This window comes from Gobio gobio, assembly GCF_949357685.1.
Source record: "Gobio gobio genome assembly, chromosome: 2".
In the NCBI taxonomy this organism is placed as follows: Eukaryota; Metazoa; Chordata; class Actinopteri; order Cypriniformes; family Gobionidae; genus Gobio; species Gobio gobio.
This window is the reverse complement of record NC_137098.1, coordinates 2,997,515-3,013,918: the sequence shown is the minus strand read 5'-3', so window position 1 is coordinate 3,013,918 and position 16,404 is coordinate 2,997,515. Positions and strand designations below refer to the sequence as shown.

At 38.7% G+C, this 16,404-nt stretch overlaps 1 protein-coding gene across 1 annotated transcript in view; it reads left to right on the top strand.

Moving 5' to 3' along the window:
- Window positions 1-1,779: 1,779 nt before the first annotated feature.
- The window catches only part of piezo1 (piezo type mechanosensitive ion channel component 1 (Er blood group)), a 213,562-nt gene continuing 198,937 nt past the window's right edge, over window positions 1,780-16,404 (top strand). The window contains exon 1 of the mRNA XM_079838599.1: window positions 1,780-2,259. Within this exon, the coding sequence (XP_079694725.1) occupies window positions 2,196-2,259 (64 nt within the window). The 5' untranslated portion in view covers window positions 1,780-2,195. The remainder of the gene's footprint in view (window positions 2,260-16,404) is intronic.

Sequence of the window (16,404 nt, the reverse complement as noted above, 5' to 3'; positions counted from 1 at the left end):
GAAATCGGATCACGTGACTTATGTAGGCAGAGCGTGGCTTTTAACCACGCCCCCGCACCCACTGATCAAACAGCAGATTTGCATAACTCGAGGGGGTTTCAAACTGGGGTCTGTGGAAAAGTCTAGAAAACATAAATAAATCAAAAATAAAAATGTTATTTAAATAAATCTAGACTAAAGCAATACATTATACATAAACAAATACATACATTTTGATTATTTATATTAGTTATTTATTCATCTATTAAATTAGATTAAAATAAATAAAATACAAAAATGATTAATATAATTGAATACAAATTAGATTAAAACTACACTCAGTATAACAAAATATATAAAAATGTAACTGAAACTAATTTTAGATTCATAATATTATTTTTTATGTGTGTATAAATTGAGTGTTTATAAAAACATCCCTCACACAGGGATGATCATATTTGGGGGCCGTGGCATCTCAAAGATTCAAAACCCCTGGTCTGTCAGCATAAATAATACTAATCACCATTAAATAATAAACACACATTCAGTTTGATTTGACTCCTTGTGTTATTTTGATCTAAAATGATATTGCAGTTTTTCCACGTTTAGCATTCATTTTGGTGGTCGGGTCTTGGAATTAATGGGATTATGTTCCTCTATTGTGTTGTAAATGTACAGTTCTTAAGATAAATCAATCATTTTAAGTGAGAACACACTGTAAAGCATTTAACAGAGAGTGTGACTGACCGTTTAGATTGAACAGCTATTCATCTATAACGAATCACGGTTTTTTAAATTACTTTCAGCGGGAAATTCTTGATACACGAAAAAGAGTGGCTTTAGTAGCTATACTGGTTATTAGAGTTATGATCGAAAAGCCAAAACCAAAATAACTGAAAGAACAAAAACGTGTTAAACAACACAAATTTAGGTGTATTTTTTCCACGTGATTTAACACTTTACAATGCAAAACAAGACTGCCCGTTATAATTATTGAAAGATTTCGCCTGTGATCCGTTACCTAAAGTCACCACAAGATGGAGCCAACACATCGGGTTGCCATGCCTGTTATACACACACACCATGGGTAAACCAGATTAAACAATTAGTTCATTTGTTGAAACAATTTGTCAATAAATAACACCAGCATAACCAAAGTTTCATTGCACTGAACTGACACGCGCGAAACAAATAACGGTCACATTTAAGGCACGTGCACGTTACACTACTGCACATGCTCAGACGTTACCACACCACATCATATCATTTTATGAAACACAGCATGAATTTATGGTGTTTTCGGGGCGTTTATAGAATGAACACAAGTTATAGTTTATTTATTTCAGTAATCACGACTCTTGTCATGTCTGGAAAAGAATGCTGGGTTGTTTCAATCCATGTTTGGGTCAAATGTGGACAAAACCAACCGTTGGGTTTAAATTCGTTTAAATTTAAAAATTTAAACCAACGGTTAAAAATGTAAACCGACGGTTAAAAGTTTAAACCAACGGTCGGTTTTGTTCATATTTGACCCAAACATGGGTTGAAACATCGCATTGATTTAAAGATCTGGTAAGTATTCCCATTCCCAAATGTAAGGAATAACACAAAAGTCAGTAACTGGTTTTCCTCAGTTTGGGAGTGGAAGCCGTAATTCCGCGGGTGACTGGAGCTCGCGCGCGTCGGATTTCTCAGCTGAGAGTGACGTGACTCGTTTGGCACAAGTTATCTATCGTCAGAGAGTGGGAGTTACTTTACTTTACTAACTGTTGGGACGCGGCTCGGACTAAACTCTCCTTTGGACTTCTGTGACACTGAATAACTAGTTTGTGGACATATTCTGGAGAAGTCGGAGCTGATTGGGTTCACAGCGGAAGAAAGACAGAAGAAAGTTTAACAAACGCCGAGGCGGTGAATCACATTTTCCATGAAGATGTACAATGAATAATCGACTCTCATAAAGCCGCGTTTTGGGTTTATGTATCGCGTTAAGACATCATTCGTTCAGTTGTGTGTTTAGGAACGCTTCACGGAACGCGTTGGCTGTTGGTGATGTTTTAATAGTTTCGAAGGTCTACAGTTTTAGTCGTTTAATCGATTAGACGCGACATTTTAATGTCAATAAATTGGTATAGAAAACCGAGAGCCATGTATCTTTGTTTTCCACGGATCTGGGAGATGTGGATTTGTGTCGTGGGAGGAATGTGAGTGGAAGTATGGAGCTTCAGGTGGTGTGCGGATTGCTCTACTGCTGTCTGCTGCCCATCTTCTTACTGGCAGGTAAGAGCTCAACATGTGTATATACAGTCAAAACTACTCTTGTTTTTATTAAATACTCAATGACGTTTGATTTCCAACAAGTGCTGCAAGTATTGAGCGTCAACAACAAGATGGAAAAGTAGAAATCGGCTTTAAAACTCTAATGCCGTGTTCTTAAAAAAATGTTGGTTTCATATATTTCAAACGTTTATACAATTGTAAACAAACAAACAAGATGATTTAACATTGGCTCCAGAAATGTCACGTGTCTCCACGAAACTTTTGAATCATTTCTTACACTTTTAATGAACTTAAACATATCTTAAATCGTATTTGTTAGGTCCAAAATAACGGGTTATGGCTAAAATGTGCGTGTGTATGTATTTACACACAAAAAAAAGGTTCTATATGGCACAAAAAAGGTTCGTAATCATAGGGGAACCTTTTTTAGTGCTATATAGCACCAAATTTGGTGCTTCAGCGGTTCTTCAGTGGTTCTTCAGAGGTGCTATATTGCACCTTAGTCAAAGAACTGGCGAAGAACATCTGAAGAGCCAAAATTGGTGCTATATAGCACTAAAAAAGGTTCCCCTATGATTACGAGCCAAGAACCATTTTTGGTGCCATATAGAACCTTTTTTTTTAGAGTGTAGTGTATAGTATACACACCAACACACATTATGTAAACACAAACTTTTATGATGGATGCAATTAATCGCGATTAATCAATTAGCACTAATATATACATTTTAGCCATTATCTGTGAAGAACATCAGTTTGTGTGTATGTATATAGGGCTGTCAAAAGATTAATCGCGATTAATCGCATCCAAAATAAAAGTTTGTGTTTACATAATATATGTGTGTGTACTCTGTTAATTATTATTTATATATAAATACACACACAAGAATGTATATATTTAAGAAATATTTGCATGTATATACTGTATATACATTTATATAATCTATAATATATATAAATATAAATGTTTTATATATAAAAAATAATATTTTTTTCTTAAATATATAAATGCTTGTGTGTGTATTTATATATAAATAATAATTAACAGAGTACACACACATATATTATGTAAACACAAACTTTTATTTTGGATGCGATTAATCGCAATTAATCTTTTGACAGCCCTAATATATATATATATAATTCACATTGTCTACTGCCTAGGGGTCATTCCGATTGGGGTTGTCCAATGGTTCCTATTGTGGTTATAGTATATACACCATGCTTAGCGGTCAATGATTGGATCATCATTGCAGTGATTTTTATGTTTCTAGCATGTTATATGTTTGGCAACAGTAATTCTAACCCTAATTGATGGAGTGTGTAGCTTTTTATTTCTTAAACAACCATGTAGGAAAACACATCATGGCCATAATTCAGGATGTCAAGATTCATCCGGCTCAAACTGTGTAAGAATAAAGGATCATTTTCAGACATTAAATTCAGTGAAAGTCTTTGGGTTGAGCTGGAGGAGTCAACACAAGATCTTGACTGATAATTGATGCACCTCTTGATGGAAATGAATGTGTTATTATTTCCACCAATTGTTGTGTGTATTAGGGTGACCACCCGTCCCGCTTTGCGTTGTACCGCACAGCATTTTCACCCCTTGTCCCGCACGTCGCATATTGAGAAAATGTCATCATTAGCCAATGAACAATGTTCATTAGTCTGTTGGTTTTTAATGATCATATTAAGAAAACATGCATGCATTATTTAGCTTTTTTTAAGGAAGCACTTTTTTTTCTTTTTGCGGCATACATTTTCACCTATATTTAATAGCTTTGTATAGTAACATCCCGCCTTACACAAATACAACAGCTGTTTTTAAACCCAGTGGTTGAAAAGAAAGGAGCACAGTCACTAGTTGGTTGTGACGGCTGTCAATCAAAATGTGGAGCGGTGATTCATTCCATGTGTTCCCTGTCACAGAACAAATGGATAATTCGGTAAATAAAAATTTTACAAGTCGGCATAACGGCAATAAAAAGAGAGAACATTTTCTTTTAGTAAAGACTGGGCTAGGACAGATATCTGGGTGAGGCCATTAGAAGGGGATAGTGAAAGAGTGTTTTGCAGTCTATGTAAAAGCAGACTGTCAATTAAAGGGTTAGTTCAGCCAAAAATGTAAATTGTGTCATTAATGACTGAGCCTCATGTGGTTGGACACCCGTCAGACCTCCGTTCATCTTCAGACACAAATGAAGATATTTTAGTGTAAATCTGATGCTCTGAAAGGCCTCCATTGGCTCAACTTTACACTCTCAAGACCCTTAAAAGACACTAAAGACTAAAGTTACAAAGTCCATCTCACTACAGCGGCTCTACAATAACTTTATGAAGACGAGAATAGTTTTTGTGCGCAAAAAAACCCTAAATAACGACTTAGTGATGACGATTTCAAAACACGGCATCATGAAGCTTCGAAGCGTTATGAATCAGTGAGTCGATTCATGATTCGGATTGCGTGTCAAACCGCCAAACTGCTGAAAATTGGCGATTCAAACCGCTGAATCGACTCACTGAATCATAACGCTCTGAACCGCTGAATCGACTCACTGAATCATAACGCTCTGAACCGCTGAATCGACTCACTGACTCATAACGCTTCGAAGCTTCATGAGGCCGTGTTTTGAAATCGTCATCACTATATAAGTCGTTATTTAGGGTTTTTTTGCTCACAAAAACTATTCTCGTCTTCATAAAGTTATTGTAGAGCCGCTGTAGTGAGATGGACTTTGTAACTTTAGTCTTTAGTGTCTTTTAAGGGTCTTGAGAGTGTAAAGTTGAGCCAATGGAGGCCTTTCTCAGCATCAGCTTTACACTAAAATATCTTCATTTGTGTCTGAAGATGAACGGAGGTCTGACGGGTGTCCAACCACATGAGGCTCAGTCATTAATGACACAATTTACATTTTTGGGTGAACTAACCCTTTAAGTAATTTCATGTTGTTTTATATTTTATTTGTTCATTATTTATTTTGTTGGATTTTAGTTGGACTTGGTCAGAACTGTTTCAAAAGTAGTTCTCTACATGATGCCTGCTGCCTTTGGGCTCAGTGATGTTGAATTTAAAGGTCCAGTTTTTCGTGTTTTTTTGAAGCTTTGATTGTGTTTACAGTGTGCAATATAACATGTGTTCATGTTTCGCGTGTAAAAAAACACAGTATTTTTCACACAATTTACTTATCTGTATACTGCTGTTTTCACTGTCCTCAAAACGGCTAGAAAGATTTCCCTGTTCTATGAAGTCCCTCCTTCAGAAACACGTAACGAGTTCTGATTGGGCCAGCGGTTCCCGTGTTGTGATTGGACAGCAGCTTAGGGCGCGCAGAGCGCACGTTACCGGAAAGGTCGCGCCTCTCACCATAACGGGGATGCATGCGCTCAATGATCTCTAAGTGCAGCGGCCCTGGGAAAGCCAAACAAAGGTGACTTGACTCCGGGATGAAAATAACAGCGTCTCGACGACATGGCGACAAACAAACTATACGAACGCAACCGAACGCAACACTTCCTATTCTCCACGCGGGAGCAACAAGACCACGCCCCCTTTTTCGCGTGTTCTTGTGGGCGGAGGTTAGTCGACAAACTGCTCTACTGACGTCATTAAAGCAGGAAATACCAGGATGTAGAACAAACCGGCCGTTCGCTGTAGGCTTTGAAAGGGAACTTCTGTTAAATAAAATATCTCGCTTGGCATTGAACTTTGAGCTTTATAATTTTACAGGTATTATAAATGCTCTAACAGCAACATTACACACTAACTAAAGTTTGAAAAATGGGATCACGAAGAACAGGACCTTTTAAATGACAAAATGCAAAATAAAGACATGTTATGTTCCATTGCAATGGTGTTTTCTGGAAGGGACTAAAGAACAAATTAGCTGAAATGTAGAATACACATTTTTTTATTAAGTTAGATAGACATTATATAACCGTTTCAGGTTATGTTTTATTGTCGGTAACATGTCCCACATAAACTTAGTAATCGTCCCACATGTGGTTTGTTTGATGGTGGTCACCCTAGTGTGTATGTCACATCTGGAATCCCAGGAGTTCCACTGCATTGGTTGAATGTGTCCCGCTGGCTGAACGCTCCTCGCTCAGGTGTTTTTCGTTCAGGTGTTTGTTTATCAGACACGCCCGCGCTGTGCATTTCCTCTTGGCCTACACTTACTCAGAGATGCCTCATGCATTCCTGCTGCGCATTGCAGCTCACAGCTGTTTCTCTCCTTCTCAGACCTGTTTTCACTGTCTCCTTTCTCTGCATAATTCACCCAGCACAAATACTTTCACGCTTGTGTAGTTTTTAAACCTCACCTCCCACAGAGAGTTCAATTATGGGCTTTTCACACTTGAAATTGTTAACCTGGGGTCATAGTTCTTACTGGGTTGCTAATTAATCTCGCCATTTCACACACTGTACATGTGTAAAACCTGGGCTAACACTCTTAGTTCCTGGTTTACAATGTTTATGGCAACAAATGGCAAAGGACAGCTTGCAACCTGTTTTACTTGCTCATTGTGGGGCACAATATAGGCCTTAAATGGGGGTGTCCATTGGCTCTTATTGGGGTGTCCATTGGCTCTTATTGGGGTGTCCATTGGCTCCTATTGGGGTGTCCATTGGCTCTTATTGGGGTGTCCATTGGCTCTTATTGGGGTGTCCATTGGCTCTTATTGGGGTGTCCATTGGCTCCTATTGGGGTGTCCATTGGCTCCTATTGGGGTGTCCATTGGCTCTTATTGGGGTGTCCATTGGCTCTTATTGGGGTGTCCATTGGCTCCTATTGGGGTGTCCATTGGCTCCTATTGGGGTGTCCATTGGCTCTTATTGGGGTGTCCATTGGCTCTTATTGGGGTGTCCATTGGCTCTTATTAGGGTGTCCATTGGCTCTTATTGGGGTGTCCATTGGCTCTTATTAGGGTGTCCATTGGCTCCTATTGGGGTGTCCATTGGCTCCTATTGGGGTGTCCATTGGCTCTTATTGGGGTGTCCATTGGCTCTTATTGGGGTGTCCATTGGCTCTTATTAGGGTGTCCATTGGCTCTTATTGGGGTGTCCATTGGCTCTTATTAGGGTGTCCATTGGCTCCTATTGGGGTGTCCATTGGCTCCTATTGGGGTGTCCATTGGCTCCTATTGGGGTGTCCATTGGCTCCTATTGGGGTGTCCATTGGCTCCTATTGGGGTGTCCATTGGCTCTTATTGGGGTGTCCATTGGCTCTTATTAGGGTGTCCATTGGCTCCTATTGGGGTGTCCATTGGCTCTTATTGGGGTGTCCATTGGCTCTTATTGGGTTGTCCATTGGCTCCTATTGGGGTGTCCATTGGCTCCTATTGGGGTGTCCATTGGCTCTTATTGGGTTGTCCATTGGCTCCTATTGGGGTGTCCATTGGCTCCTATTGGGGTGTCCATTGGCTCTTATTGGGGTGTCCATTGGCTCTTATTGGGGTGTCCATTGGCTCTTATTGGGGTGTCCATTGGCTCCTATTGGGGTGTCCATTGGCTCCTATTGGGGTGTCCATTGGCTCTTATTGGGGTGTCCATTGGCTCTTATTGGGGTGTCCATTGGCTCCTATTGGGGTGTCCATTGGCTCTTATTGGGGTGTCCATTGGCTCTTATTGGGGTGTCCATTGGCTCCTATTGGGGTGTCCATTGGCTCTTATTGGGGTGTCCATTGGCTCTTATTGGGGTGTCCATTGGCTCTTATTGGGGTGTCCATTGGCTCTTATTGGGGTGTCCATTGGCTCCTATTGGGGTGTCCATTGGCTCTTATTGGGGTGTCCATTGGCTCTTATTGGGGTGTCCATTGGCTCTTATTGGGGTGTCCATTGGCTCTTATTGGGGTGTCCATTGGCTCTTATTGGGGTGTCCATTGGCTCCTATTGGGGTGTCCATTGGCTCTTATTGGGGTGTCCATTGGCTCTTATTGGGGTGTCCATTGGCTCTTATTAGGGTGTCCATTGGCTCTTATTGGGGTGTCCATTGGCTCTTATTGGGGTGTCTATTATTGGGGTGTCCATTGGCTCCTATTGGGGTGTCCATTGGCTCCTATTAGGGTGTCCATTGGCTCTTATTGGGGTGTCCATTGGTTCAATGGCAGCCCTATATCTGTATTAGCCCGTATGAATCTCAAATGAGACATAGATCATTGGCTCCATTTCTGAAATTGGCTGAAAATATCAAACATGTTAGATCTCCTCCGACTGGATGGAATCATAATCTGAAGCTAGAAAAACAGCGTTTGTGCCCATTTGAACACAGTTTTTTGTGAAATCTCTCAACACAGACGACCTAAAATCGTTTGGACTTTTAGCAACTTGCGTTAACTCGTCCAGACTGCAAATCAAGACGAAAGTATTCCAGTTTTTAAGCTTGCAATGCTTTTGGAAAACCCTGATCAATTCCCAATGGATAAATCAAATCCTACTCTAGAGTTTTACACTTGGAAAAGCAGCTTAAAGGGATAGTTCACCCACAAAATAACATTTTTCTCATTCTTATGTGTATCTTTATTATGTTGAACACAAAAGAAGATGTTTCGAAGAATGTTGGAAACCAAACAGTTGTTGGTCCCCATTGACTTCCATGGGTTTTTGTTTTTCCTACTATGGAAGTCAATGGGGTCTAATTCCCAACATTCCTTAAAATATCTTCTTTTGTGTTCAACAGAAGAAGGAAACTCGCCTTTTTCTGTTTATTTCACTGGCTGTTTTCTCTCGGGTGCTAAAACTAAACGGTGTTTAATTAGCCAAGCGTCGTTTACTTTAGATGTGGATGTCTTGCTAAACAGGCGTTTCACCTTCGAGTTAAAGCTGTGCTAAAAGAGACGTTAACATTAGCACAGGGTTGAGCGTATAGTGTGAAAAGCCTCTGGTTTCTATATTTAACATTTCGCCCCTGACTGTAAAAGCAGTAAAGCTTGTGAAATGCTACTGGCTGGATTCCTGGTGTTTCATAAACAGGTAAAGAGCTAGTCTGCTGACAGGATATTGTTTGAACATGTGGTTTCTTATGTCATGTGGGGCTCGCAGGAAGAGTTTCGACGTGCAGAAAACGTCTCAGACTCACGCATGCGGTCAGACACATTTCTCCAGCTCTCCATGTGGTCTTCACTTCAGCTGGTCTCACCTGCATGCATACACTATTCTTCTTATTTCAGCTAGAATGGATTTGGGCTTATTTCTTTCTTCTGAACGGCTCCATTGCATGTTCTTTCATTGCAAAGTAGGGCAAGCACACAACCTTGGGTGTGTTAGCGGCACAAGATACCACAGCGCGCTGTCACAATACACACTCGACTCAATGCCCCCCCGAGGGAACGGGCATGCCTGAAGCTGAAAGTGTGCAAAACTTGGCTTACTTTGGACCTTTTATTCCCACTTCGGTGCAGTTTTACTGACAACCACACAGAAAGTCAAATACTTATTCATATTGAGAGGTTTCAATCCAGGTGTACTTTAGAAAAGGGGGAAATATTAGAGATTAGGGCAAAAAAATGTTTTCACATCAGTCGATATTGATACACTCTAATAAAAAAGGTTCTATATGGCACCAAAATGGTTCTTGGCTCGTAATCATAGGGGAACCTTTTTTAGTGCTATATAGCACCAATTTTGGTGCTTCAGTGGTTCTTCAGAGGGGCTATACAGCACCTTAGTCAAAGAACCAGTGAAAAATCTCTGAAGAACCGCTGAAGAACCACTGAAGCACCAAAATTGGTGCTATATAGCACTAAAAAAGGTTCCCCTATGATTACGAGCCTTTTTTTAGAGTGTATATAGCACCTTAGTTAAAGAACCGCTGAAGAACCGCTGAAGAATCTCTGAAGAACCGCTGAAGAACCACGGAAGCACCAAAATTGGTGCTATATAGCACTAAAAAATGTTCCCCTATGATTACGAGCCAAGAACCATTTTTGGTGCCATACACTCTTAAAAAAAAGGCTCGTAATCATAGGGGAACCTTTTTTAGTGCTATATAGCACCAATTTTGGTGCTTCAGCGGTTCTTCAAAGGTGCTATATACACTCTAAAAAAAAGGTTCTATATGGCACCAAAAATGGTTCTTGGCTCGTAATCATAGGGGAACCTTTTTTAGTGCTATATAGCACCAATTTTGGTGCTTCAGTGGTTCTTCAGCAGTTATATATAGGTTATATAGTTATATATCTTCAACGGCTATATAGCACCTTAGTCAAAGAACCGGTGAAGAACCGCTGAAGCAACAAAATTGGTGCTATATAGCACTAAAAAAGGTTCCCCTATGATTACGAGCCAAGAACCATTTTTGGTGCCATATAGAACCTTTTTTTTAGAGTGTAATTATCATGATACATTTCAGAAGTTTAAAGGCTTATTTTTTTCTCCTGAGTGAAGTTAATTGTGTTTTTAAACTACTTTTTATTGTCACAAATCTGAGGTAGATTATTTAAAATATTTATGATGATTATTTTTTGTACTAGTTTAGGTTTAGTATAGGATATTACTGTTTTATAAATGTAATGGCGGTGGGCCGGTGACACTTAACAGGTTAAGTTTACTCATTCATATGTACTTATTACATTCCGACTCTGATGGAGTGGGGGGGCACTTGGGGATGCCAATTACATTTTGGGGGTGGCCCATTCCATTTCCATAATTTTAGAAAATTATGGAAATATATGGTTCAGATCACTCAAATCGTATATGGAAATGGATGCGCCCTTATATGATCAGTAATGGAGCTTCAAACTAAATCTCACTGAAAGCTACATTTTTGAGATATCAACCTAAAATTTGGAAAACAACTTGTTCAGGTTTTTGGCTTTGATTTTATCGCAGTTTAGTTTTAGAGTCCATCATGTTTTGTGCTGTGTAACTTTTTTTCGATTTCACTTACATAATTGATATGTAATTTAATTTAATAATCTGCCAAATGTCTTCTCCTCATGTCTATATTCCAAAGCATTCTTGAATTACAGCCATTTAAGTTTGGATAGTGCATTTTCATGTCTAACAGGTTAAGTAAAATACATGATATTGTTATTAGTAAGAGTTGGGACACAGCTTATATGTATAATTTTGGTGCATAAAGAACCGTAATGGTTCATTTGATAACTTTAATCGCTGTGTATAGAAAGCGTTCATAGACAACTAAACTGCTTTACATTTTACACCCCCAAAGCTGCAGACTCCATTCGCATTTTGGGCCGTATTGAGTGATTTCCATCCGACTGCTTTCGAAGTTCACCGGGGAAGTTCCTACTTGGGAGGTTGGAGATCAAAATTATGTTGTGAAGTTATTTTGGTCTGAATGAGATGAACGCGTTGGCCATTTTCACTTCCCGTCAAACACAGGAAGCTTTTTAGCGCCTCTGCAACAAATGAATGAGCAAAAGATGCACATTAGGTGTAATTGATACTTTGTGTGTTTTACGGGAATACCCACTCATGGGATAAGTACTTGCCTGTCGCCTCATAAATCAGCTAAATGAGTAATTATTTTCTGGAAAGCTTAATCACTTTTCTTCATTAACAGCACAAATGCTTGCAATCTAAATTGTACAGTCAAAAGCCACCGTTTATCACGAATACTAATGAACATCTGCCATGATTCTTTCTCTAATTGATAACTCCGGGAGATAGAGCTCAAAGAAAATCCACTGGAAATTGGATGGCATGTTCGTACATTCATCCCAGGCTGTAGTTTGTACAGAGCAACAGTAGGTGTAAATTGTGGCTTTCAGTTGTAAATGTATAAAACACCCAGTTGGGTTTTAGTAGACCACAGATACCCAGGCCATAAATAAAGCTAACATGTAGCCAATGTGCTGGTGTGTTTTCTTCTCTGTGATATGCTTATGTAACGGAGGTCAGCTAGTAAGAGCTAGATTAACCCTCTGGGGTTCTTCGGGTCAAAAATGACTCAAAGCGTATTATAATTTTTTTTTTTTTAAATCGTACCTTCATCGGAATGGTCCGAAACTTGGTGACTTTATTGGTATTTGGTATATGAACACCCAAAAAATTTGGTTTGAAAAGTCTAAGTGGTCGTCTAAGTTACACTCAGGACCTTCGGGTAAAAAATGACCCCCATAGGAAATGAATGGGAAATTAGCCACATTTTTTGACCCGAAGGTCCTGAGTGTGACTTTTTTTTACGACCACTTAGACTTTTCAAATCCTGTCCCCAATTTGTTTGGGTGTTCATATACCAAGTACCAATAAAGTCACCAAGTTTTGGACCATTCCGATGAACCTACGATTTTTTTATTTTATTTATAAAACGCAAGATCCACTATAGTGGTAAAAATGTGCTATTGCGTGATAAAAAATCTCAATGTGTCCGATCTCATTTAAAAAATTGCTTTCATTAGGCCTAGGCTTGACTCTAAAATGAAATACAGCTTTAAAAAAAAATAAAAAAATTATATATACATTTTTTTATTATATTCAATGGGAAAAATGGGTCATAATAATTGCATAAATATTAATTATAAATCATAAAATGATCTCAAAACACCAAAAAAGAAAAGAAAAAATATTATTGAACAAAAATATATTTCATTGATTTTACTCTTATCTTTTTTATCTTAATCTCGCCCTCCGGGTCATTTTTGACCAGAAGGTCCTGATTGTGACCCATAAATGAAGAACCCCAGAGGGTTAACTAGAGGCTGAGGTCTTTAGCGTCCTTGTTAGCGCACCCGCCTCCCATGCCGAAGACGCCGGTTCGAATCCCACTTGGAGCTGTTTAAATTGGATTAGGGCCAGTTAAATTGGTGCCGTGACCCGGACGGAATGAGGTTTGAACATTGAAGCGATTTTTAGACCATCAGATGTGTATTATGTTGAACTAATGCCTTATATAGTGACACACGAACACTCAGACAGAAGCTCGCTCATCACGTGAAGATCGCTCACAGAAACTCATTGTCAAAGCCGTCCTGTGATTTATCACTGAAGTAGCTTCGAAACTCAACCGCTGTAGATTTTAATACCTTTGGAATAAGTACAAACCACAGCTTCATATTAATAGAGACGGTATGACTAATTCACACACTCATTCACTCTCTCATTAATGCATTCAGATAAATGTAATGCAGGCCAATGTGCTAATTTATCTGTATCTGATGTACAACAAGCAGAAATCTGCCCCATAGACAATAACTGCTGAAAGTGAACCGTTTCCTTAAAGTATTTTAAAATCACAATGCACATTTTCATTTGAAAAAAATATCCCACCTTTTAATAGTAGAAAATATTTACAGTACAAACCTTATCAGTGAACTATGAAGGCAAAAAAAAGGAAAGCAAGAAAAAAAAGAGCAAAATAATCGTTCGTTAATTGTCAATTAATCGAGATTTTTATTTTTGGTCAAATCGTTACAGCCCTAGATTAGGGCCAGTTATATTGGTGCCATGACCCAGATGGGAGTGTGTGTAATGGAGTCCAGCTAGTAAGAGCTGTGCGAGTAAACCTCACTCATTGGCCTTAAGAGCTAGAGGATGGGGTCTTTAGCATCCTTGTTAGCGCTCCAAACCTACCATGCCAGAGATGCCGGTTCGAATCTCGCTTGGAGCGGTGTGAGTATAACCAGAGGGGTTACACTTAATAAGAGGGCTAATTTAGCACGAAACCATTGTAAAACTGTTGACGCATAAAAATTAAGTCCTGTTCATCACTCTGACAAACTTTCTAACTTACAGAGCTCTGTAGATTTGCGGTTCATCCTCTTTAACAATTTATAGGATATTCATATAGCTTCAGGGAAAGGCATTAAACAGTTCTGTTATGACCTGACCAGAGAAAAATGCTCTTACTTCATTTTCTCAAGCAAAAAGTGATGGTGCAATGTGACTTTGCACAATAGATATTCTTGTCATAACTTGTTGTGTTTGTGTATTTTACATGGACAGTTGCCTGGAAGAACAGAGTCTGATGTGCTGTGATGGGTGTGATTTAGCCTTCATGGGAAAATATCACGGAAAAAAGAAAATGATTCATGTATTTCGGATCCTTAAGAATAGTTTACATTGTCTGCCAAATTCTTAACATTAAAAAAAAGAAAATATAAGACATTAAACTTGTACATTATGTAATTTATTTTATAATAATACATTATATAGTATTATATTTATGTAGTGAATTAATATAACTAACTATTTTTCAGTGTTGTAGTGATTATATCATCCTGCCATATCTTTGTGAGATTCATTCAGCATTTGTAATATTTCATGAATGTTGTATTGCTGATGTAATCAACTGGCTTTAGTAAGTTTATGTGATCCAGAAGTGTTTATCAACAGATCAAACGGTGCTTACGCCATTATTGACTCATTCTTAGACCCTGAAGTTTCCATCAGGCAAAGATTAAGTAAATGTTTATTGTTGTTAATAGCAGCAGTTAATTATGCTAACGATGTGTCTTGTTGATTAATGCATTGTAGTTCTGACCACATATTCCTGAATGTATTTTGCCTTGCTAACTTCATAATGAAAATGAAGATTATTTTCTAGGTGCTCTACTCTTAAGTTTATATCATGATTACTCAAGCCAAACTCAAAGTCTATTCCCAGCCATCTAGAATGGAATAAATAAAATCTATTTAGCTAATCTAGTCTTGCCGAGCTCATTCTGGAGCGCAATAATACATGTTATTAATAAATAATGGAGCCAAGCTCCAAAAAGAGATGAGTTATGCAAGCACAGCTGGGAGCATCAGACCAACTGCAACTACTTAATGACATTTTTAGATGATTTTAGTCAAAAATCACAAATACAATCACTTTTAAAATTAATTGCTTATCACTTTTGACCAATAGGTGGCGCTGTTACCGAATTGATGGTGTGTGGTCAGTCAAAGTGCAAGGTTTGGTGGCAATCAAGCAGTTATTTTCAATGATGATTTATGGTGCTAATGCCCCCATAGTCTGAAGATGATCTGAGCCGATTTTGGTGAGAATCAGACCAACGTTTGAGAGGGAGTTAGAATCAAAATCAAAATGGCGGACAGCAATTTCAAACTAATAATGCATGATTGGTATCATTTTTCTCGGTTTGACTCAAGAAACTCAAGCCAGTTTAAAATATTATGCTGTTAAAACTGTCTCGATACTTTTTAAATACCTTCCCGGCATGGTGACGATGATACCGATACTGAGTTTGTAGCTAATGCGTTCGTAAAATACAGCATTTTATGGTCAAATTCAAAATGGCTGACATGGGGGAAAATGGTAAGCTGGGACTGACTCAAAAGAAACCAGTTGTATAATTTTTTTGGGCAAACTTTTAAGAAGTTAAAAGCAAAAAAGCAATTCTTCATATCTCCTGACCAGTAGGTGGCGCTGTGATGAAACTCTGCATGTAGCCTCAGGTCATGATTGTGACGACATGTACCAATATTCGTCCCAATACACTGAAGCGTTGCGGAGATATAGCCTTGTGTCCATTTTGGCGTGCGCTTCGTCAAATTCATTTGCGCGTTATTCAAGAACGGTTGGGTCTATAATAAAGATTTTAATACATTTTTGCCAGCATGGTCTGAAGATGATCTGAGCCGATTTTGGTGAGAATCAGACCAACGTTTGAGAGGGAGTTAGAATCAAAATCAAAATGGCGGACAGCAATTTCAAACTAATAATGCATGATTGGTATAATTTTTCTCGGTTTGACTCAAGAAACCCAAGCCAGTTTAAAATTTTATGCTAATAGAACTGTCTCGATACTTTTTAAATACCTTCCCGGCATGGTGACGATGACACATACTGAGTTTGTAGCTAATGCGTTCGTAAAATACAGCATTTTATGGTCAAATTCAAAATGGCTGACATGGGGGAAAATGGTATGCTGGGACTGAATCAAAAGAAACCAGTTGTATAATTTTTGAGAAAACTTTTAAGAAGTTAAAAGCAAAAAAGCAATTCTTCATATCTCCTGACCAGTAGGTGGCGCTGTGGTGAAACTCTGCATGTAGCCTCAGGTCATGATTGTGATGACATGTACCAATATTCGTCCCAATACGCTAAAGCGTTGCGGAGATATATTTTGGCGTGCTCTTCGTCAAATTCATTTGTGCCTTATTCAAGAACGGTTGGGTCTATAATAAAGATTTTAATATATTTTTGCCAGCATGGTCTGAAGATGATCTGAGCC